The 24,242-nt window shown below is 52.3% G+C and overlaps 1 protein-coding gene across 2 annotated transcripts in view; it reads right to left on the reverse strand.

Annotated features, from left to right (window-relative positions):
- Window positions 1–24,242, reverse strand: part of NXN (nucleoredoxin) — a 180,764-nt gene that overhangs the window by 28,109 nt on the left and 128,413 nt on the right. For both annotated transcript variants that reach the window (XM_054459704.2, XM_054459705.2), the window contains exon 2: window positions 1,206–1,323. In XM_054459704.2, coding sequence (XP_054315679.1) covers window positions 1,206–1,323 — 118 coding nt within the window. The remainder of the gene's footprint in view (window positions 1–1,205; window positions 1,324–24,242) is intronic.

The raw sequence follows: 24,242 nt of genomic DNA on the forward strand, positions 1-24,242 counted from the left end.
AGTCGCCTGGGGGCTGGGAGCTGGGGGCTGGGAAAGAGGAGCACAGGCTGGTTGATAATGCAGGTGGTCGGGCCTCCCTGGAAACAAGAGGGATCCACAATGTTCTGGAGGTCGGGTTCGGGATCCGCACAGGGGCCAGGCTCCGCAGCTCAGCCCCACCATCCCAGCACTTTGGGAGGCAGAGGTGGGCAGACTGCTTGAGCTCAAAAGTTTGGAGACCAGCCTAGGCAGCCTAGGGAGACCCCATCTCTTACAAACAATAAAAAATTAGCTGGGTGTGGCGGTGCACGCCGGTAGTCCCAGCTACGCGGGAGGATGAGTTGAGCTCAGGAGGTTGAGGCTGCAGTGAACCGTGCGTGCTCATACCACAGCACTCAGCCTGGGCGAGGGAGGGAGATACTGTCTCAAGAAAAAAAAGGAAAAGCTTCACGCTTGGTTCCACCATGCCCTGGTTTTTACTGAGGGTAATTCTTTGAAGTAGGTGGCATTTTTACTGGGAAAATGTGTGAGCAGGGTTGAATCTTCTCACTGGATGGATTAAGTGAGGGGAGGAGATCTCACAGCCCTGTTCTCACTCACTGCCAGAGGGAAAGATGCCACACGGACGGCCCTGAGCAGGGCGACTGGAGGAGCACGGTCCACGCGTGGCCAGCAAGACCAAGGCCTGCAGGGAGTGGCAGCTCCAAGCAACGAGGTGCACTCACCGCCAAGGCCAGGAGAGTGACACGGGGGCTGGGACTTCGCTGCGTAGTATTTTAAAGGGGAAAAACCCCACTCAGCCTGCCTCTAACTGTGAAGGGGGCAGCAGCCACGGACGCAGCACTGGAAGCCGGGGTCTGAGCTCTCCGCTTTCCCACAGCCTCCGCGGCCCTCCAAACGGAGCTTCTTATGGCAAAGTCCATCTCTTAAAGCCCCTAGGAGGGACATTCTGATCCCTGTGAAAATCTTAAAACCATGTCCGAGGGAATACTAAGATTTCACCAAGACGACATTCTCCAGCCACGTAAACCCACGTGTTGTGAAAATCTTAAAACCATGTCCGAGGGAATACTATGATTTCACCGAGACGACATTCTCCAGCCACGTAAACCCACGTGTATCTATTTTACGAGCACTCTCTCTACCGGTGGCGGAGATTAGAGTAGGCGCGTGGAGGAGGCGGGGCTGGGTAATAAGAGGACCGCGTGCACGTGCTGAGGTTTTACCTTCTGGGTCATCTCGGATCACCAGCAGCCCGTTCCTGCACACAACCTTCCCAGTGGTGGCGTCGAGGAATATGAGTGACGGAATGTTGGAAATTCGGTATTTGTTCCAAAGTTTGAGCTGTATGAAGAAAAGCAAAAGAAGGTGGTTAAGTCCAAACCAGATTCACTGCAGTGTTCTTTTGAGCCCCTTAGGCCTGGATGCTGGATGAACGGGCAAGCATTCAAGCACACAGAAAAGAATAATGGATCCCAAGCAGGGCTGCTGAGCAAAGGGGCATATTAATTACAATCCCACTGGCCCCCAGGGTCTGCGACAGTGCGGGGGACTCCGAGGAGGGGGTGATGGTCCCACTGCCCCCCGGGGTCTGTGACAGTGCGGGGGACTCCGAGGAGGGGGTGATGGTCCCACTGGCCCCCAGGGTCTGCGACAGTGCGGGGGACTCTGAGGAGGGGGTGATGGTCCCACAGGCCCCCAGGGTCTGCGACAGTGCAGGGGACTCCGAGGAGGGGGTGATGGTCCCACTGCCCCCCGGGGTCTGTGACAGTGCGGGGGACTCCGAGGAGGGGGTGATGGTCCCACTGGCCCCCAGGGTCTGCGACAGTGCGGGGGACTCTGAGGAGGGGGTGATGGTCCCACAGGCCCCCAGGGTCTGCGACAGTGCGGGGGACTCTGAGGAGGGGGTGATGGTCCCACTGCCCCCCGGGGTCTGCGACAGTGCGGGGGACTCCGAGGAGGGGGTGATGGTCCCACTGCCCCCCGGGGTCTGCGACAGTGCGGAGGACTCTGAGGAGGGGGTGATGGTCCCACTGGCCCCCGGGGTCTGTGACAGTGCGGAGGACTCTGAGGAGGGGGTGATGGTCCCACTGGCCCCCAGGGTCTGAGACAGTGTGGGGGGCTCCGAGGAGGGGGTGATGGTCCCACTGCCCCCCGGGGTCTGCAACAGTGCGGGGTACTGAGGAGGGGGTGATGGTCCCACTGCCCCCCAGGGTCTGCGACAGTGCGGAGGACTCCGAGGAAGGGGTGATGGTCCCACTGGCCCCCAGGGTCTGCAACAGTGTGGGGGGCTCCGAGGAGGGGGTGATGGTCCCACTGGCCCCCACGGTCTGCGACAGTGCGGGGGACTCTGAGGAGGGGGTGATGGTCCCACTGCCCCCCGGGGTCTGCGACAATGCGGAGGACTCCGAGGAGGGGGTGATGGTCCCACTGGCCCCCAGGGTCTGCAACAGTGTGGGGGGCTCCGAGGAGGGGGTGATGGTCCCACTGCCCCCCGGGATCTGCGACAGTGCGGGGGACTTGGAAGCGGAGGCTGCTGACCCCCCTGGCCCCCATAGTCTGCAACAGCGCATGGGACTCAGCGGCGGAGGCTGATGGAGGACCACACTCATCCTGGAGAGTACTACCCTTCCATGTCTCTAAAAATCACAGAGATGAAGATGGATTCCACAGCTTCAGAACACAATCAGACCACCAGGTGGTTAAGAAAGGAAGGGAAGGTTTTCACGAGAGCCTCGCCACCCTGGCAGCAGCCGCTCTCCATGGCCCCTTCCCAGCAAGGGAGAAGAGACGGGTTTTCCGACAGAAGGCCACGGAGTTAACATCTGCCCCTCAGCCCTTCACCACGTCCCTCAGCCCTTCGCCACGTCCCTCAGCCCTTCGCCATGTCCCTCAGCCCTTCACCAGGTCCCTCAGCCCTTCACCAGGTCCCTCAGCCCTTCACCACGTCCCTCAGCCCTTCGCCACGTCCCTCAGCCCTTCGCCACGTCCCTCAGCCCTTCGCCACGTCCCTCAGCCCTTTGCCATGTCCCTCAGCCCTTCACCAGGTCCCTCAGCCCTTCACCAGGTTCCGACAGAAGGCCACGGAGTTAAAATCTGCCCCTCAGCCCTTCACCAGACCCCTCAGCCCTTCACCAGGTCCCTGCACTTGAAATCTCACAGTCGTCGTTACGTTCGGCCCACAAAGCACCAGGGAAGCAACGCCCAGGGCCAGCCCCAACCCTCGGCTCTCAGTGCCGCATAAAACACGCTTCGGTCTACTGGCAGATTCTTGAGATTGGCTGTGCACATGGTCAGAGGTCCAGGGTCTAAGAGGAATAAAGCTGACAAAATGTCAATGTAAAGCCCAGGGCTGGAAGCCGAGCGTGGGCAGCCTCCTCTGTTCGCCGTCGGGGTGAAGCCTCCTCTGTTTGCTCACTGCCACCAGGGTGAACGCCATATGGGCAGGTGACTGGGTGCTCTCGAACTTCCCCGCCAAGTCTGAAAAGCCACATAATTAAATGCAATGTCGGGGCCGGGCACGGTGGCTCACACCTGTGATCCCAGCACTTTGGGAGGCCGAGATGGGAGGATCACCTGAGGTCAGGAGTTCAAGGCCAGCCTGGGCAACATGGCGAAACTCCGTCTCTACTTAAAATACAAAAATTATCTGGGCGTGGTGGCTCACGTCTGTAATCCCAGCACTTTGGGAGGCCGAGGTGGGTGGATCACGAGGTCAGGAGATCGAGGCCATCCTGGCTAACACGGTGAAACCCCGTCTCTACTAAAAATACAAAAAATTAGCTGGGCGTGGTGGTGGGCGCCTGTAGTCCCAGCTACTCGGGAGGCTGAGGCAGGAGAATGGCGTGAACCCAGGAGGCAGAGCTTGCAGTAAGCCAAGATCGCACCACTGCACTCCAGCCTGGGTGACAGAGCGAGACTCTGTCTCAAAAAAACAAGTAAAAAAAATAAATGCATTGTTGGGCTAGCAATGTTCCTCCAGAGAAGACAGAAACAGGGAAGCTGCAGAGTGCCCCACTGTTCAGGCCGTTCGGCTCTGAGCCTCCCTGCTGGGGCTTGAGGATCCCGACAGGAAAGCTGGGCCCTTGGGCAGAACAGGGCAAGGATGCGTCACAGCAAAGCAGGCACGAGGGCAGCAGCAGAGAGAAGAGGGCACTAGTGGTGGGATGAGGACTGCCCCGAGTTCCATCCCAAGCGGTGAGAGGGAGGCCAGGAGATCTGCCACGCAATGCTGGGCTTCCCTGTCTGTGGAGACCCGTATCTTGGCAGAAGGGCTGTGGGACCCCACTTCAAACTGGGTGGGCCCTGCCTTCAGTCTGCATGTTTTTCCCAGCCCCACCTTTCTGGGGGGCTCATAAAACCAGCCCGGGACCTCACAACAAGAACAATCCTGCACATCCAGTATTTTTTTGTTTTTTGTTTTTTTTTAAACAGAGTCTCGCTCTGTCACCCAGGCTGGAGTGCAGTGGCGTGATCTCGGCTCACTGTAACCTCCACCTCTCGGGTTCAAGCGATTCCCCTGCCTCAGCCTCCCAAGTAGGTGGGATTACAGGTGCCCGCCACCACACCTGGCTTGTTTTTATATTTTTAGTAGAGACAGGGGTTTCACCATGTTGTCCAAACTGGTCTCGAACTCCTGACCTCAGGTGATCCACCCACCTCGGCCTCCCAAAGTGCTGGGATTACAGGCGTGAGCCACTGCGCCCGGCCTTTTTTTTTTCTTCTTTTTTTTTTTTTAAGGGAGTCTCACTCTGTCGCCCAGGCTGGAGTGCAGTAGCGTGATCTAGGCTCACTGCAACCTCCACCTCTAGGGTTCAAGCGATTCTCTTGCCTCAGCCTCCCGAGTAGCTGGGATTACAGGCGCCCACCACCACGTCCGGCTAATTTTTGTATTTTCAGTAGAGATAGGGTTTCGCCATGTTGGCCAGGCTGGTCTGGAACTCCTGACCTCAGGTGATCCACCTGCCTCAGCCTCCCACAGTGCTGAGATTACAGGCGTGAGCCATTGTGCCCAGCCCGTTTTTAAATTCCACGATGGCATCATTCCAGAGAAACTTGGTACCGAATTCAGATTAAACATCCTTAAGAGGTTCAACAACAGAACAAGACCATCCTGCCACCGGGATCAGCTTCATAAGTTTGCTGTGCAAGGATTGAGTCAGGTTAATTTTTTTAAAAAAGGAAGATTAAAATGATTGAATTTTTCTGGTTTAAAAAGTAATTCTTGGAGGAAAAAAAAAATCATTGGAAAAAAGTTGGGAAACAGCAAACCGCAAAAATTGAGATTGAAAATTACCCATGACTCACCACTCAGGAAAGCTTAGACCGTTTTATATTTCCACCAGTGGCAAATGAGACTGCCTTCACCAACATTATCACTGTCATTAATTTTTCCAGTTCGCTAGGGGGAAAAAATGACACGTCATTTTTGTTATCCTTTTTTTTTTTTTTTTTTTTGGTGGGGCGGGGTGGTGGGGCAGACAGAGTCTCGCTCTGTCGCCGAGGCTGGAGTACAGTGGCGTGATCTTGGCTCACTGCAACCTCTGCCTCCCGGGTTCAACGAATTTCCTGCCTCAGCCTCCCGAGTAGCTGGGACTACAGGCATGCACCACCTTGCCCGGCTAATTTTTCTATTTTCAGTAGAGATCGGGCTTCACCACATTGGCCAGGCTGGTCTCGAACTCCTGACCTCAGGTGATCCCCCCACCTTGGCCTCCCAAAGTGCTGGGATTACAGACATGAGCCTCCGTGCTCGGACTATCTGTTTTTTTTTTTGTTTTTTTTTTAAAGTTCTGGGATACATGTGCAGAATGTGCAGGTTTGTTACGTAGGAATACATGTGCCGTGGTGGCTTGCTGCACCTATCAACCTGTCATCAAGGTTTTAAGCCCCGCACGCATTAGGTATTTCTCCTAATGCTATCCCTCCCCTAGGCCCCCACCTGCCAACAGGCCCGGGTGTGTGATGTTCCTCTCCCTGTGTCCACATGTTCTCATTGTTCAACTCCCACTTATGAGTGAGAACATGCAGGGTTTGGTTTTCTGTTCCTGTGGTAGTTTGCTGAGAATGATGTCTTCCAGCTTCATCCATGTCCCTGCAAGGGACATGAACTCATTCTTTTTTATGGCTGTACAGTATTCCATGGTGTATATGTGCCACATTTTCTTTATCCGTCTATCATTGATGGGCATTTGGGTTGGTTCCAAGTCTTTGCTATTGTAAATAGTGCTGCAATAAACATACGTGTGCATGTGTCTTTACAGAAGAATGATTTATAACCCTTTGGGTATATACCCAGTAATGGGATTGCTGGGTCAAATGGTGTTTTTGGTTCTAGATCCTTGAGGAATCACCACACTGTCTTCCACAATGGTTGAACTAATTGACCCTCCCACCAACAGTGTCAAAGCTGCTTGTCTTTGACTTACTGATGTGTAGGAGATACGCTGTTGTCAGCACCCTGTGCTTTACCCCACTATGTTTTATAACTGGTAAGAGCTGAAAGTCATTCAACAGATATTAACTGAGCACCTACTGTGTGCCAGGCTCGTTCTAAGCACAAGAGATTCAGGAAAGAGCAGATGAGGCTGCTGCCCTTGTGGACCTCCTCCTCCAGTGGGAGAGGCAGACAATAAACAAGAATATAAACAGGAAACTCATTTCAGACGCTGAGAAGTAACAGAAAGAAAACAGGGCGGGTAAGATCACGGCTGCAACTGGGAAGCTGGGATGGCGGCGTGGATTCTAGAGATGGGCGTCCGGGAGGAATGACATTTGGGCACAGGCCTCAGCAAGGAAATGGAACAAGCCACAGGCACGCCGCGGGAGGCCACCTGAGGCCCAGGAGCCCGCGTGGAGGCTGACTGCGAACGTCTGAGTAGATGAGAGAACCAGGGGTGGCGGCTGTGATGAGCTCGGAGATCATCATACGATTTGTGAACCACATCGTCAAGGCCCCGTGGACGACGGCAAAAGTAGCAGGTCACAGGGAGTGATGTGACCTGATTTACAGTTTAAAAGGCCATTTGGAGCCGGGCACGGTGGCTCACGCCTGTAATCCCAGCACTTTAGCAGGCCGAGGTGGGCAGATTATTTGAGGTCAGGAGTTCGAAACCAGCCTGGCCAACACGGTGAAAGCCCATCTCTACTAAAAATATAAAATTAGCAGGGCGTGGTGGTGGGCACCTCTAATCCCAGCTACTCAGGAGGCTGAGGCAGGAGAATCATTTGAATCCGGGAGGTGGAGGTTGCTGTGAGCCGAGATTGAGCTATTGCATTCCAGCCTGGGCGACAAGACTGAAACACCGTCTCAAAAAAAAAAAAAAAAAAAAAATGCTCTAACCTATGCTGATTGGGTTAATCCAGAAAAGAAATTTGAGAGAGAAAACTGCAAGAACAATGTGTTTGAACAGGAAAAAGGGTGAGGCCTAGATCACAAATGGAAAAGGGCCGGGTTATAAAAACAGCTGACTTTTCAATGTAGTTGCCCCTTGGCTGGGTGTCGTGGGTCACACCTGTAATCCCAGCACTTAGGGAGGCAGCGGGGGAGCGGATCACCCGAGCCCAGGACTTCAAGACCAGCCTGGGCAACATAGTGAGACCCAGTTCTCCATTAAAAAAAACTCCACAAGTCTAAAGTATACAAGAGGATGTACATAGGTTATATGCAAAAACTATGCCATTTTATATCAAAGACTTGAACATTGGGGAGGGGGGTCTTGGAACCAGTCCCCCACAGATACTGAGGGCCAACTTTATTTATTATTATTATTTTGAGATGAAGTCTCGCTCTGTCACCCAGGCAATGCAGTGGCACAATCTCAGCTCACTGCAACCTCGGCTCACTGCAACCTCTGCTCACTGCAACCTCCGCCTCCCAGGTTCAAGCAATTCTCATGCTTCAGCCTCCTGAGTAGCTGGGATTACAGGCATTCGCCACCACACCTGGCTAATTTTTGTATTTTTATTAGAGAACGGGATTCACTCTGTTGGCCAGGCTGGTCTGGAACTCCTGACCTCAGGTGAGCCACGCACCTTGGCCTCCCAAAGTGCTGGGATTAACAGGCATGACCCACTGCTCCTGGCCTTCCATAACTTTTTGATCAAAATTTTATCAGGAATGGATGGCTACTGATTATTCTTTGAACCCGTTGTGGTATATTTCATGAGTGTCCAGTGTAAGATTAAACTATCCTTGCCTTCTTAGAAGAGATCCTCCTTACTCACATGTATTATTAAGGGATCACTAGGATCTTATGTTCCATGGGGCTTAGGGCTCCCACAAGCAAATGCCACCCTGTAACAGGAAACTCTCTGTGGGTAGCTGGACTGTTGCCTGAAGTAAATTCCAGCCTGTGGCCCTCAAATGTAAAGCTAGCAGATGCAACATGATTATTACAGAGTGGTTTGCATTTAGGCACCCCTATTACCTTTCAAACATAAGCATGTGCTCTGTTCTTAGCCAGGAATTTTTTTTTTTTTTTTTTTGAGATGGAGTCTTGCTCTGTCACCCAGGCTGGAGTGCAGTGGCGCGATCTTGGCTCACTGCAAGCTCCGCCTCCCAGGTTCACACCATTCTCCTGCCTCAGCCTCCCGAGTAGCTGGGACTACAGGTGTCTGCCACCATGCCCGGCTAATTTTTGTAATTTTTTTTTTTTTTTTTTTTTTTAGTAGAGACAGGGTTTCACCATGTTAGCCAGGATGGTCTCGATCTCCTGACCTCGTGATCCACCCGCCTTGGCTTCCCAAAGTGCTGGGATGACAGGCATGAGCCACCACGCCCAGCCTCAGCCAGGAATTTTTAAGGAAATGGTGGTGGCGTTTTGGTACCTGAACAGCCTCTACCCTCTAAATGCTCAGCAGAAATGCCATCTCCCAAACCTTGCCAGCTAAAGATCCAGTTTCTTCTGAAACCCTTGTGTGAGCAGAGGAGTTGTAACACCTCTCCCTGCCCTGTCCCCAGTCTCCACAGACATGTCTTTCCTCTCGGAATCCTCTCTGGATGGGTAAGAAACTGTAACCCGCATCTTCCCTCCCTCCCTAAGGATTTCCCGTTCCTTTCTGGCTGCATCTCAGGAGCACAGGGGGTCTCGGCTTGTGTTTTATCCACTTGTTGTTGGAGCTTTGTTTCCACATAAAGACCCACACTGGGTTAGTGGGAAAAAAATTTCCTTCTAGACTGACATTTGACACTGAAAAGTTATTTATTTATTTATTTATTTATTTATTTATTTATTTATTTATTTTGAGAGGAAGTCTCGCTCTGTCACCCAGGCTGGAGTGCAGTGGTGCGATCTCAGCTCACTGCAACCTCCACCTCTCAGGTTCACACCATTCTCCTGCCTCAGCCTCCCGAGTAGCTGGGACTACAGGCGCCCATCACCACGCCTGGCTAATTTTTTGTACTTTTTAATAGAGACAGGGTTTCACCGTGTCAGCCAGGATGGTCTCGATCTCCTGACCTCGTGATCCACCCGCCTCGGCTTCCCAAAGTGCTGGGATTACAGGCGTGAGCCACCGTACCCGGCCGAAAAGTTATTTCTCTTACAGACAAAGCCATTGTGGTCTAATTTACCCAGGAATCCATGTCATTCATCAGGGAGCTGCATCTGTGGGCGCCTCAGGCCACCCAAAGCATGAAGGTTACTCGGCTCTGAAACAGTGTGGTCTGCATGGGAGTCATCATTCCGAAAAACACACGAATCAAAGCAACCCTTCTATCGGAGAAGTCATCTAGGAGTGACTTGCGGATTCTCTTATGCGACCCGGAAACCGAAAAATGCTTCAGCTTAAAGAAATGATCACCAAGATTCACCTCTGCACCCTTTCAAGTGTGAGGGGCCGCTCGAGTCCACCAAAGGTTTTCAAAGAGGCCTCCGAAAACAGTGGTTTCGTAGTCATTTCTGGGTCACAGACAGTTCTGAGGACAAAAGCTACGGATCTTTCAGCAGAGAAAAATGCACATACAGCAAAAAGTCAGTGTGTAAATTTAGAGTTCATGAATCCCCCTGAAGCCTGTTAGTGGAACCTGCCTGATCACAGGTCTACAGACCCCAAATAAAGATGTCCCTGTCTTAAGAGTTCATGTCAGTGCACATCTTGACCTTGATTCAACTGAGAGAGATAATCCTGCTCCATCTGTATCCTGCTCTAAACATTCCTCCAGTGTAGTTAGCATCTGCCAAAAACCTAAGATGATGTTAACAGTGAAGAGCGGGTGATTAAAAAAGAAAAAATCTCACTCTCCCCACTCTCCCACTGCCACTGTGTTCCTAAACTCAGACAGAGCTCATGCCTTCAGGATGGTGAACATCAGAGCCACCCAGGACTGAGAGAACTCATTGTCCTTTTTAAAAAAGCATTTCTCAGGGCCAGGTGCGGTGGCTCACGCCTGGAATCCCAGCCTTTGCGGGGCCGAGGTGGGTGGATCGCTTGAGCCCAGGAGTTCAAGACCAGCCTGGGCAACATGGTGAAACCCTATCACTCCACAAAAAAATGCAAAAATTAGCCAGGCATGGTGGCCACTCCTGTAGCTCCAGCTACTTAAGAGGCTGAGGTAAGAGGATGCTTTGAGCACGGGAGGTCGAGGCTACGATGAGCTGTGATCGTGTCACGGCACCCCAGCATGATTGATGGGACGAGACCCTGTCTCAAAAGGGCTGCACTGTCTGGCATTGCAGCAGCTGGGAAAGACCAGATGACTTTACATCCAGTGTTTGCTCTGTCTAGAGATCATCCTGGCAACATATCCACCCGGGGTGCATTTTGTTAGTCTTGCTCTGTTGCCCAGGCTGGAGTGCAATGGTGCGATCTCAGCTCACTGCAACCTCCACCTCCCGGGTTTAAGTGATTCTCCTGCCTCAGCCTCCTGAGTAGCTGGAATTACAGGCACCAACCATCATGCCTGGCTAATTTTTGTATTTTTAGTAGAGATTCGAACCTCCTGACCTTATGGATCCGCCCACCTTGGCCTCCCAAAGTGCTGGGATTACAGGCGCCCACCACCACGCCCGACCTAATTTTGTATTTTTAGTAGAGATGGGGTTTCACCACGTTGGCCTGGCTGGTCTCGAACCTCCTGACCTCAAGTGATCTGCCCGCCTTGGCCTCCCAAAGTGCTGGGATTACATGTGTGAGCCACCGTGCCTGGCTAATTTTTGTACTTTTAGTAGAGACAGGGTTTCACCATGTTGGCCGGGCTGGTCTCAAACTCCTGACCTCAGCCTCCCAAAGTGCTGAAATGACAGGCGTGAGCCACTGCGCCCGGCCCCAGGGTGCATTCTGATGATCCCTTGCTGAATGGTCTTCTACCACAGCCACCCAAAGGCCACACAATGCCAATAGAAAACGTCACAGCAGGCCTGGCACAGTGGCTCACGCCTGTAATCCCAGCACTTTGGGAGGCCGAGGCGGGTGGATCACAAGGTCAGGAGATTGAGACCATCCTGGCTAACACGGTGAAACCCCGTCTCTACTAAAAATACAAAAAATTAGCCGGGTGTAGTGATGGGCGCCTGTAGTCCCAGCTACTCGGGAGGCCGAGGCAGGAGAATGGTGGGAACCCAGGAGGCGGAGCTTGCAGTGAGCTGAGATCGCACCACTGCACTCCAGCCTGGGCGACAGAGCGAGACTCCGTCTCAAAAAAAAAAAAAGAAAACGTCATAGCAAAGCCCCAACGCCTACGACTCTACTGTTTATGATTAGTTCATCAAATTCAGAAGCCAGGCCACAAAGAATGAAGAAAAAAAGAAAGAGGAGACAAGATTAGCTCAGCTTGGCAAAAATGGAAACGGATGACAAAGTGGGTTATCCAGTTACTTGAAAGTTCTCACTGCTCCGCCTAGCAGTGGGTTCTGGTGAAAGACTCCAAGGCTGTGGTTGGAACTATCCTAGGAATGCAGGCCAGAAACGCTTCTACAGTGACCAACAAAACAATGAAGCACATATCAAAAGGGACGGGACTGGGAACCGGGAAACGGTAAAAATGCCAACGAGAAAGTCCAGCAAATCTGAAACACCGGTGGGATTCGTCAGCCCCCGCAGAGGCCGCAGGGAAAAAACACCAGTGGGATTCGTCAGCCCCACAGAGGCCGCAGGGAAATGCAACCTGGTGATTTCCGAGAAGTCCCAGTTCCCGAGAGCAACACCGAATCTGCCCCCTTGTGCTAAGGACACGGTCTTGCTCTTGACTGGGGAGCCTCAGCTTTTCTTTCCAACAGCTGCTGCAAATCTGTGGGATCAAGGCAAAGCCAAGGCAGATGTAGGATTCATCAGCAAACTCCTTGGCCAGGTCAGCCGAGCCTTCTCGGGCAAACGTCACCCCTGCCCTCCAGCCAAATGCCAACCACAATAAAAACCATCCTTTCTGTGAGCAGCATTTGAAAACAGAGCCCTAAATGTGATCTCACCCTTTCTAACCCCAAATGACCAAAGACCGTGATATATACTGAGAGCAGGAACCCCCTCATCCCAGCCTCCGATGTCACACCAGGACGAACACTGAGGTTGCTCAGCACAGGCTCTGGCTCCAGAGCCCGGCTCTTCCGTCTGTTCCAGCCACTTATTAGTGGGTGACCCTGGTTAGGTATCTCACCTTCTCTTGGCTTCCTCAGCTGCAAAATGCAGATAACAGAACCTATACCTCATCTAACTGCTGCGAACATGAGTTACATACAGCGCTTAGCATAAAGCCTGGCCAAGATTACGTATGAAATAAGTGTTAATTGCTTTATGCTAAGGAGCTGACACAGAGAATGGGTCTCATTCTCTCGCCCAGGCTGGTGTGCAGTGGTGAAATCATGGCTCACTGCAGCCTCCACCTCCCGGGCTCAAGTGATCCTCCCACCTCAGCCTCCCAGAGTGCTGGGATTACAAGTGTGAGCCACCACACCTAGCTTAGTTGCTATTATTATTATTACTATTTTCTCGACCCAGAGTCTTGCTCTGTCACTCAGGCTGGAGAGCAGTGACACAATCAGGGCTCACTGCAGCCTCAACCTCCCCCCCCCCCCCCGGGCTCACGTGATCCTCCCACCTCAGCCTCCGAGCAGTCTCCGCCCCCCTGGACTCACGTGATCCTCCCACCTCAGCCTCCAAGCAGTCTCCGCCCCCCTGGACTCACGTGATCCTCCCACCTCAGCCTCTGAGCAGCCTCCACCCCCTGGGCTCATGTGATCCTCCCACCTCAGCCTCCGAGGAGCTGGGACTACGGTCGCACACCACCATGCCTCACTAATTTTTTGATGTTTTGTTGCAACAGGGTCTTGCTATGTGTCCCAGGCTGGTGTCAAACTCCTGAGCTCAAGCGTTCCTCCCATCTCAGCCTCCCAAAGTGCTGGGGTTACAGGTGTAAGTCACTGTGCTCAGCCCCCATGCCATCTTCTAAATGTTCCAGCAGGACCTTGTCCTCCTATCCCCAGAGGTAAGGCCCAATCTTGGATCCCCTTGCTCCTGAGGCATGATTCCCAGTGTGTGATTTGGCCCATGACTGCAATCCTCAGAGCCTAGTATACCTGCTGGCCAAGAGCAATGCCTGGTCACACTATGTGTCCAATAAATGATAGATGAACAACAAATGAAGAGAGGAAGGGAGAGAGGAATCACCGTCCTAGGTCAGCCAGACCAGATGCCCCTAAGCAGAGTCCAGCTCAGCTACTTACTGGCCTTTTCATGACAAAGGCTCCCCCTCGTTCCCGGGGGGCCCAGAATGCTCCTGAAATGGCAGAAGAAATGATTCCAATCCAGTGCTGGTGGGATCAGAGCTTCTCTCGCTTTGCCCGATGGTGCCTTAGATCCTGTACCCTCCCCACCTCCCCATCCCGCCTTCGCCTGGAGCTGAGGCAGAGAACAGACCAGCCCGTGCGACCGAGGGAAAGGGGCAGGGGGTCCGGGCCAGGCTGACCCGAACCTATGAGAATTCCAAACCCTCCTGGTGGCTCTGCCATTTTGATGCTACATGTTTACAGCTGGTTCACAGAGAGGACCTATGTATGCCCCAAGGGACGCAAGAGCGTGAGGTTCACAAAACAACGTGTCCAGTCTGATTCCTGCAGACAAAGCCACCGAGCATGATATATGCCGCACACCTTCTTTCTGGGTCCTTCTCTGCCATGTCAGGCTGCATTAAAATAAAAAGACTGGGTAGAGTGGATTTAAAATTCATTCTTCATTTCTCTAAATCTCAGAACACTGAATTTTCTTTCTTTTTTTTTTTTTTTGAGACAGAGTCTCCCTCTGTCGCCCAGGCTGGAGTGCAGTGGCGCGATCTCTGCTCACCACAACCTCTGCCTCCCGGGTTCAAGCGATTCTCCTGCCTCCACCTCCCCAGTAGCTGGGATTACAGGCACCTGCCACCGTACCCGGCTCATTTTTGTATTTTTAGTTGAGACGGGGTTTCACCACGTTGGCCAGGCTGGTCTCAAACTCCTGACCTCAGGTGATCCGCCCACCTCGGCCTCCCCAGAAGCTGGGATTACAGGCGTGAGCCACCACGCCCGGCCATAACAGTGAATTTTCTAACCAATTTACTGATGACCTAGCTGGGCTTTGCAACCCAACAGAGCTGAATTAGCTGTGACTTACAACACTCTAATCGAAGTGCCACAGGGATGAAGGTGGTGAGACGCCGAGTCTGCTTTCAAAAACCTTACAGTTTAGAAGTGGAAAATGGTGAAAATGGTAAACTTTATGTTACATGTATTTGGCCACAATATAAAAATACGAAGCGACAACCACATATGGCAGATCAGGCCAACTGCCAGGAGAAATGAGCAAAAGAAGGCCCAGGAGGAAGAGTGGCTGTATTCTAGTTAACTAGAGCTGCCAGGAGGGCCCTGCATCTTCAAACACACTGAACTATCTCAAACATCCGCCCTACAGCTGCTGTCCTTCCAAACAGGGGCCGCTCCAAGAACCGACCGTTGCGGGTTGAGTTTGGCCCTCACTCGTCAGTGAAATCTTCAGTCGATACCGCGTTTGCTGGAGGCCGTGTGGGATAGATCAAACGGTGGAGAATGTGGTTCTGGAGCCAGACTGCCTGGGTTCAAATCCCTGCTCTGCTATAAACCACCTGGGGCACTCCGGCATGCCACACACCCTCTCAGAGTCAGTTTCCTCATGAGTAAAATGAGGATAATAACAACACTGCTTCGTCCTGTTGCTGTGAGAATTGGATTAATGCATGTGCGGCGCTGACAACACTGCCTGGTTCACAGTGAGTGTCAGGCCGGGCACGGTGGCTCACCCCCGTAATCTCAGCACTTTCGGAGGCAGAGGAGGGCGGATCACCTGAGGTCAGGAGTTCGAGACAAGCCTGGCCAACACAGTGAAACCCGTCTCTACTAAAAATACAAAAATTAGCCGGAGGCGGTGGCAGGTGCCTGTAATCCCAGCTACTTGGGAGGCTGAGACCGGAGAATCGCTTGAACCTCAGAGGCTGAGGTTGCAGTGAGCCGAGGTCACACCACTGCACTCCAGCCTGGGCAACAAGAGCGAAACTCTGTCTCAAAAAATAAAAATAAAATAAAATAAAACACAGGAAGTGTTCAAACACATGCTAGAAATAATGAGGGGGAGGATGTCTGGAAAGAATACTGCCAGCTATGCAGGGCGGCTCACGCCTGTAACTTCAGCACTTTGGGAGGCCAAGGTGGGTGGGTCACTTGAGCTCAGGAGTTCGAGACCCCTGGGCAACATGGTGAAACCCCATCCCATCTCTAAAAACAATTAGCCTGGCACGGTGGCACACGTCTGTAGTCCCAGCTACTAGGGAGGCTAAGACAGGAGAATCACCTGAACCTGGTGTGGTCAAGGCTGCAGTGAACTGTGATGGTGCCACTGCACTCCAGCCTGGCGACAGAGAGACCTTGTTTAAAAAAAAAAAAGGCTGGGCGCAATGGCTAACACCTATAATCCTAGCACTTTGGAGTCCAAGGCAGGCAGATCACCTGAGGTCAGGAGTTCGAGATCAACCTGGCCAACATGGTGAAACCCCGTCTCTATTAAACATACAACAATTAGCTGGGCAAGGAAACAGGCGCCTGTCATCCCAGCTACTTGGGAGGCTGAGGCAGGAGAATCGCTTGAACCCAGGAGGTGGAGGTTGCAGTGAGCCGAGATCATGCCACTGCACTCCAGCCTGGGTGACAGAGCGAGACTTCATCTCAAAAAAAAAAAGAGAGAGACAGAGAGAGAATATTACCATTTCTACTGGACATAAATGGAAAAATATGATGTCCCCTGTAACCCCCATTTAGCACCCATGCCAGCAGCAGGCTCCCATTCTGGTGAAGGGAGAATGGGGAAATGATTTCTTAGGCCTCCTATCAACTTGGGATACCTCCAGATAGAGGGATCAGGGGACAACTGTACACAGGAAATGCCGGTTACTCTCAGCCTGGTGTGCAGAGACTTCTTTTTTTTTTTTTCTTGAGAGGGAGTCTCGCTCTGCCGCCCAGGCTGGAGTGCAGTGGTGCGATCTCAGCTCACTGCAACCTCCACCTCCCGGGTTCACATCATTCTCCTGCCTCAGCCTCCCAAGTAGCTGGGACTACAGGCACCCACTAACACGCCTGGCTAATTTTTTGTATTTTTAGTAGAGACGGGGTTTCACCATGTTAGCCAGGATGGTCTCGATCTCCTGACCTTGTGATCCGCCCGCCTTGGCCTCCCAAAGTGCTGGGATTACAGGTGTGAGCCACCGTGCCTGACCGGTGTGCAGACTTCCTATGTCTCAAGAGCCTCACTTCACCGGCGAGATATTCTTTTACAACAGAAATCACTTTGCTGCTAGTGTGACAGGCAGAGGATCCGATCGGCTGCGTCCTCCTTTTCTCTCTTTATCTAAGAGATGTGTGTCCATGGCAAGCTGGCTTCCATCTTAACCTGTTGCTCCAAAGTGCTGTCAAATACACAGACGACTCCCAGGATAAAGGACGGCACACCAGGCTTCTCTTAGGTTGAACACAAAACAACCACTGCCCCCGCCCCAAGCCTTTCTCCAAGGGGGCCGCTGCGTTCTGGAAGCCCCCACTCCTCCACGGCACGGCAGCGAGAGACAGAGTGTGGGGTGAGAGCACGGGCACAGGAGCAGACGGCTTGGGTTTGAATCCCAGCTCTGCCACTTTGGGTAAATGACTTAGTCTCCCCACACCTCACTCCCTTCAGCTGCAAAATGGCACGGGGGGCACCTCCCTGCTATAGTTACTGTGTGGATAGATCGTATGCACGAAGGGCTTGGAAACATCCCTGGCTCACAGTTAGCACTCACACGTGAATACTTCTCATGTGCCCTTCCAGATGCTCTTTCAGAAAGTCCATGCCAGGGCAAAGGGCCCCGCAAGCGGCCCTCATGCTGCAGGAGCGTCAAAGAGGCAGCACTGGACTAGATGGTGATGAGACCACCCTGGCGCCGCCAACCCTGCCAGGGCCAGGACCCAGAGCAGCCCACACACGGCGCATCTCACGCCAGCGGGCAGGGCCACCGAAAACACGGCGCATCTCACACGGGGGAGCAGGTCCACCCAGAACACAGAGCATCTCACGCCGGCGGGCAGGTCCACCCAGAACACGGAGCATCTCACACGGGCGGGCAGGTCCACCGTGAACACGGAGCATCTCACATGGGCGGGCAGGTCCACCCAGAACACGGAGCATCTCACACGGCCGAGAGGGTCCACCGTGAACACGGAGCATCTCACACGGGCAAGCAGGTCCACCCTGACCACGGAGCATCTCACGCCGGCGAGCAGGTCCGCCCTGACAAAGGAAAGGGAGAGCCCAGGAGTGTCCACTCCCAGCAGCGGCTCTGGGTGCAGCAAAGGCACAAACTGGACAAAAGCAGCAATCCTTCTGATTAAACCTGTTCCACATCTTTCTAATTACACCTGCTCTAGGATGCGCGTGGCGGCTCATGTCTGTAATCCCAGCACTTTGGGAGGCCGAGGCGGGCAGATCACCTGAGCTCAGGAGTTCGAGGCCGGCCTGGTCAACCTGGTGAAACCCCGTCTCTACCAAAAAGGCAAAAATGAGCCAGGCGTGGTGGCGCACGTCTGTAATCCCAGCTACTCAGGAGGCTGCGACAGGAGAATTGCTTGAACCTGGGAGGCAGAGGTTGCAGTGAGCTGAGATCCCGCCACTGCAATCCAACCTGGGCAACAGAGACTCCCTCTCAAAAACAAAACAAAAAACCTGCTCGACACCCTTCCAATTAAACCCGCTCAACATCCTTCCAGTTAAACCTGCCACTTCATTAAGGAAAGAAAGACATTTTCCAGGCTAGCACTGGTCTGTGAGCCCTTCTTTTTCAAAATGGGAGATGGCAGAGTTTTATACAGAAACATCGCTAGTTCCAAGCAGAAAGCCCAGAGACACAGGGGAGCCGCCGGTGGCCACACAGGTGGAGCATGAGAGGCTAAGAAATGGAAATACAGTGCTGCACGTGGCCGGGAGCCCGGGCCCGGCTGTGGGCTGCAGTTCCGTGATCCTGGAGGGGAAGGCCACGTGGGTTACTGGGGAGGATGAAGGATGAACATGGGAAAGAGGCTGCGTTTCACATGCAACCCACCTTCGAAGACGCCAACCAGAGGCACCTACGGCACATCCCGAGACACGTGGGGGCCCGTCTCCTCCTCCTTCCAGGAGTCACCCCCCAGGCAACTTGGCTACTAAACTTCCGTCCAGAAAGTGCACCTTCAGGGCAGGGTGCAGTGGCTCAGGCCTGTAATCCCAGCACTTTGGGAGGCCGAGGCGGATCACCTGAGGTTAGGAGTTCAAGACCAGCCTGACCAACATGGTGAAACCCCCATCTCTACCAAAAATACAAAAATTAGCTGGGCGTGGTTGCGCACGCCTGTAATCTCAGCTGCTCGGGAGGCTGGGGCAGGAGAATTGCTTGAACCTGGGAGGCGGAGGTTGCGGTGAGCCGAGATCGCGCCATTGCACTCCAGCCTGGGCAACAAGAGCAAAATTCCGTCTCAAAAAAAAAGAAAAAAAAAAGAAAAGAAAGCAAGCAAGCTGCACCTTCAGACTGAATTCAATGAACAACAACAAATGAGTGAGGTTAAAATAATGGCCACGAATGAAGAGACAAACGCATTGATGTTTTACTTGTCACCCTTTCAGACGTGCCAAATGCAAAGTATTTAATGACGCCCGTCCACTGCTGGCGTGGGGAGTCCCGTTCCCCGACACAGGGAACGCGATCTCACCTATAACACCAATTAAGGAGGTTCATTGACCGTGCCATTCAACTTCCTGCCTCACGGCTCCGCGAGCCCAGAGATGAGCAGTTAGCTGGAAGCACAAACGGCATATGGCTGCCAGGCTCTTTCTGGCCGACACCACAGACGGAGGGAAAGGCTGTTTCCCCCACGCTGCAGCTCTCGCAAGCTGACAGAAGGGATTTCCTAAAGCCCCATCTGGTATAAAAGCCTCCACTGGGCAGAGTGGTTTGGAACAGCAAGCGAGTGGCTGGTAATAACAGGCTAGGGCCATATGTGCTCAGGAGAGGAGATCTTAGGAAGCGGTTGGGAGTTTGCATAGGAGGGGGAACGAGGAGCCAGCGTCGGTCTGGAGTCAGAGCGACCCCGTCCCAGTGGCAGTCACTTCTAGTGGGGGATAGGGTTTCTGTGGCTTGTGGCCTTGTGGATCTCCCTGCTGACATTATCAGGAAAGAGCTCAGATGTGCCACGCTCAGTCCGAGTAGCACCTTTCGACGTGAATGTTGGGACCCTGACCTGCAGCCGTCTTTTCTTGACGTGAACGTTGGGACCCTGACCTGCAGCCGTCTTTTCTCGACGTGAACGTTGGGACCCTGACCTGCAGCCATCTTTTCTCGACGTGAGCGTTGGGACCCTGACCTGCAGCCGTCTTTTTTCGACGTTGAGCGTTGGGACCCTGACCTGCAGCCGTCTTTTTTCGACGTGAGCGTTGGGACCCTGACCTGCAGCCGTCTTTTTTCGACGTGAATGTTGGGACCCTGACCTGCAGCCGTCTTTTCTTGACGTGAACGTTGGGACCCTGACCTGCAGCCGTCTTTTTTCGACGTGAGCGTTGGGACCCTGACCTGCAGCGTCTTTGGGAGATGGGCCATCACACGGGTTCGACCCAGAATTTAAGTTCATTCACAAAGAGAAACAAATCTGAATGTTTTCACTCCAGATCTTTCCAGAACCCGTGAGACTAAAACAAAAGAACAAGGAAGAAAGGAGGCATAGGAATGAGGACTCCGTGGAGGGAAAAGGGTCATTCCCTGTCGCTTTGGGGAATCTGCTGCAAAAACACGCCTGTCCAGGCCATCCTACGTCCCGTCCTGCCCTCCTTAGCTGGAAGGTGGAGACCAGGCCATCACACGTCCCGTCCTGCCCTCCTTAGCTGGAAGGTGGGAGATGTCACCAGTTCACCCTAACCCCAGCCCATCCACTCCTGTGGCTGAGAACAAGCTATGAGGCGATCGCATGTGAAGGCCAATGAAAGGACTTTGCAAAAAATACAAACATATGGTAGGTTTCTACATACAAGGTTTCTTTTTTTCTTTTCTTTTTTTTTTTTGAGATGGAGTCTCCTTCTGTCACCTAGGCTGGAGTACAGTGGTGCGATCTTGGCTCACTACAACCTCCGCCTCCCAGGTTCAAGCGATTCTCCTGCCTCAGCCTCCTGAGGAGCTGGGATTACAGGCACCTGCCACCATACCTGGCTAATTTTGGTATTTTTAGTAGAGATGGGATTTCATCATGTTGCCCAGGCTGGTCTCAAACTCTTGACCTTGTGATCTGCCCGCCTCGGCCTCCCAAAGTGCTGGGATTACAGGCATGAGCCACTGCACCCAGCCTGTTTTTTTAAATGAAAACAAAAATCCATGCCAAGATGCCTGAAAACAGACCTATCCCCAGGAGACAGGGTCAGTGCAGGTGCCCGAGGACAGGAAACCAGGGCTCACCCCAGCACCCCAGAGCTCCAGGCTCTGATTTTCTAGTAATTTCCAACATAGCACTTGACTGACATGTCCAGCATGGACTCTTGGCACGGGAGAGAACTCCTAGGACCAGCTGCTCCAGTGAGAAAGGTCAATTTCATAAACTATGGGAACACGGGAGGTGATCCACTGAATTGAGAGAGAGAGAGAATTCCACCCTTCTAGAATCCTGTCATCACCCTTACGACTCAACATCGGAGAGAGAATTCCACCCTTCTAGAATCCTGCCGTCATCTCCCTTACAACTCAACATCGGAGAGAGAATTCCACCCTTCTAGAATCCTGTCATCTCCCTTACGACTCAACATTGGAGAGAGAATTCCACCCTTCTAGAATCCTGTCATCTCCCTTACGACTCAACATCGGAGAGAGAATTCCACCCTTCTAGAATCCTGTCATCTCCCTTACGACTCAACATTGGAGAGAGAATTCCACCCTTCTAGAATCCTGCCGTCATCACCCTCACGACTCAACATTGGAGAGAGAATTCCACCCTTCCAGAATCCTGCCGTCATCACCCTTACAGGCTGGACATCCAAAGACCATCTCACCTCTCCCTCATAAGACGAGGCCCTTCAGGGCCTATATCTTAGACCACTTTGTATCTTCAGTGCCTTACACGTGAGAGATACTCAATAAATGGGGATGCTGATGATGACACTCAGGCCAATCAGCTGGATGCTGATATGCAACCAGCTCCTCACATTTGACCTGGAGACGCAGCCTGAGCCACAGGTAGGCCGATATTCCATTTTAACACATTTGTCATGATTCCTCAGCAGAAAAGAAACCAGGCAAATAGGCCGGGTGTGGCAGCACACGCTTGTAATCCCAACACTTCGGGAGGCCGAGGAGGGCGGATCACCTGAGGTCAGGAGTTTGAGACCAGCCTGGCCAACATGGCAAAACCCCGTCTCTACTAAAAATACAAAAATTAGCTGGGTGTGGTGGCACACGCCTGTAATCCCAGCTACTCGGGAGGCTGAGGCGGGAGAATCATTTGGAGGCGGGAGAATCACTTGAACCCGGGAGGCGGAGGTTGCAGTGAGCCGAGATCACACCACTGCACTCCAGCCTGGAGTGCACAGAGCGAGACTGCATCTCATAAATAAATAAATAAATAAGGTTTTAAAAATTAGGTGTTCGGAATAATGCTCACAATTTTAAGGAAATTGCCAGGCACAGTGGCTCATGCCTATAAATCCCAGCACTTTGGGAGGCCAAGGCAGGTGGATCACAAGGTCAGGAGTTCAAGACCAGCCTGGCCAAGACAACCCCGTCTCTACTAAAATTACTAAAATTAGGTGTGGAGGTGGGCGCCTGTAATCCCAGCTACTCAGGAGGCTGAGGCAGGGAACTGCTTGAATCCAGGAGGTGGAGCTTGCAGTGAGCCAAGATCGCGCCACTGCACTCCAGCCTGGCGACAGAGAGAGACTCTGTCTCAAAAAAAAAAGAGAGAAAAAAAATTTTCAGGAAATTGAACACACGAACAAAGGACTTAGAGCAAAGCAGTTTTATTTTTGCGCAGAGGGGTGCCCCTTTGGCCAGTCGCCATGAGAGCACACCTGAACAAAGGGGCACGAGAGCCTTTATTCCTGACGCAAGTCCTGCCCCTGTACCCTTTTTTTATTGGCGGGGTCGGGTCGTATAATATAAACTAATCCCAGTTGGATAAACATTTGATTTTTTTTTAGATAGGGTGGGTACGTTAAAGAAAGTGGAGGGAAAGGGGAAGGGGTGTCTGTAATGAGCCAGAAAGTTAGTCTTTCTTTAAATAAGGAAAGGAATGTGAGCTGGTACTGATAACACCTGGTACTGTGGTGTGCAAAGTACAAAGGCGAGAAGGGAAAAGGAGAAAAAAGGAGAAAAATGGTGGGCGTGGGGGGGTACTATGAATTAAAGAATAAAAGATTGATCAGATTATTTGAAGAGAAACCTCATCATATCCCACATAGTCAAATCGTCCTGAAACTTTCTGCAGCTTCTGGTAGATGAGGAATGTGACTACGTAGCACCTACCGCCCCAAATGCTATTATAAATTACAAGTCAGCAGGGTGAGCTTTTCCGTGTCCGCTCTGCAAAACAAACAGAAGAGCAGGAAGTGTGGTTGGTGAGAACCACAGAGATGTTTGTCATCTCGGCACCGTCCGCACCTGTCCCCCCGTGGAGCCATCAGCACTCAGCACAGCTCCCTTCTCAATTTCCTATTTGATTGTTATTTCACAAGGGCTTTTCTTTTCCCCTTCTCGGCTGCGTGGAAAGCTGTTTCTTGGCAGAACTTTCCAGTGCCCAGTTATAAACCGCTTGTTGATCACTTTCCTGCTTCAGGAAGTCTCCACTGAGCCCTGGGCCAAATGACACGGAGGGGAGAGGAAATATTTACAATGATGTGAGGAACTCCCAGCCTGGAAAAAGAGACCAAAGAAGAAAGTCAGAAGGGACCGTTAGCCGGCGGTAACATCACCTCACTGGGAATCCGGCAAGCCAGGCATGTCCACAGCTCTGCAAACAGCCTCAGCCCCACTGCCACGGACCAGCCACGTCCACAGCAAAAAGAATCGTGTCCAACACTAAGAAACTGTGACCACCCGGTACCAAGATGCCTTTATATAGAAACGGACTGTGGCTTGCATTCTTTCCCTCCACCAGCTCCTGAAATGAAAGGGTTCCGTCGCACAATGAAATAAGTAACAGCAGGGAGAGAGAGAGAGGGAGGTAAATTGTTTGGAAAGTAGAAGACAGGGTGGAAAAGATGAAATTCAAGACAGATGTGTGAGACCCGCAAACATATGTCTTTGAATTTATGCATCCAAGTGATTGATGTAGAATAAGAAAAAACAGCTAGAAGCCCAATATAGAAATAAATATAGGAGTAAATACAGAACAAAGTATCACGTTCCCCTCTTCTTCCAGACCAACATCAACTCCATCTCTCTTTCCGCTACATAAAGTTGTTACAAAACCAGGCAAGTGAAGGATTGAAGATGAAACACTATGAATTAAGCAGAGGTTCTCTGTGGTCCCTGACGCTCTCAGGAGGATGTCAACCCCTGACGATTCATTTCCAATTACTGAACGTTGATTTCCATTTTTTTTTTGAGACGGAGTCCTACCGTGTCACCCAGGCTGTAGTGCAATGGCACGATCTTGGCTCCCTGCAACCTCTGCCTCCTGGCTTCAAGCAATTCTCCTACCTCAGCCTCCTGAGTATCTGGGATTATAGGCACCCACCACCACGCCCGGCTAATTTTTTTGAATTTTTAGTAGAGACAGGGTTTCACCATGTTGTCC

Source organism: Pongo pygmaeus, chromosome 19 (genome assembly GCF_028885625.2).
Source record: "Pongo pygmaeus isolate AG05252 chromosome 19, NHGRI_mPonPyg2-v2.0_pri, whole genome shotgun sequence".
Classification (NCBI taxonomy): Eukaryota; Metazoa; Chordata; class Mammalia; order Primates; family Hominidae; genus Pongo; species Pongo pygmaeus.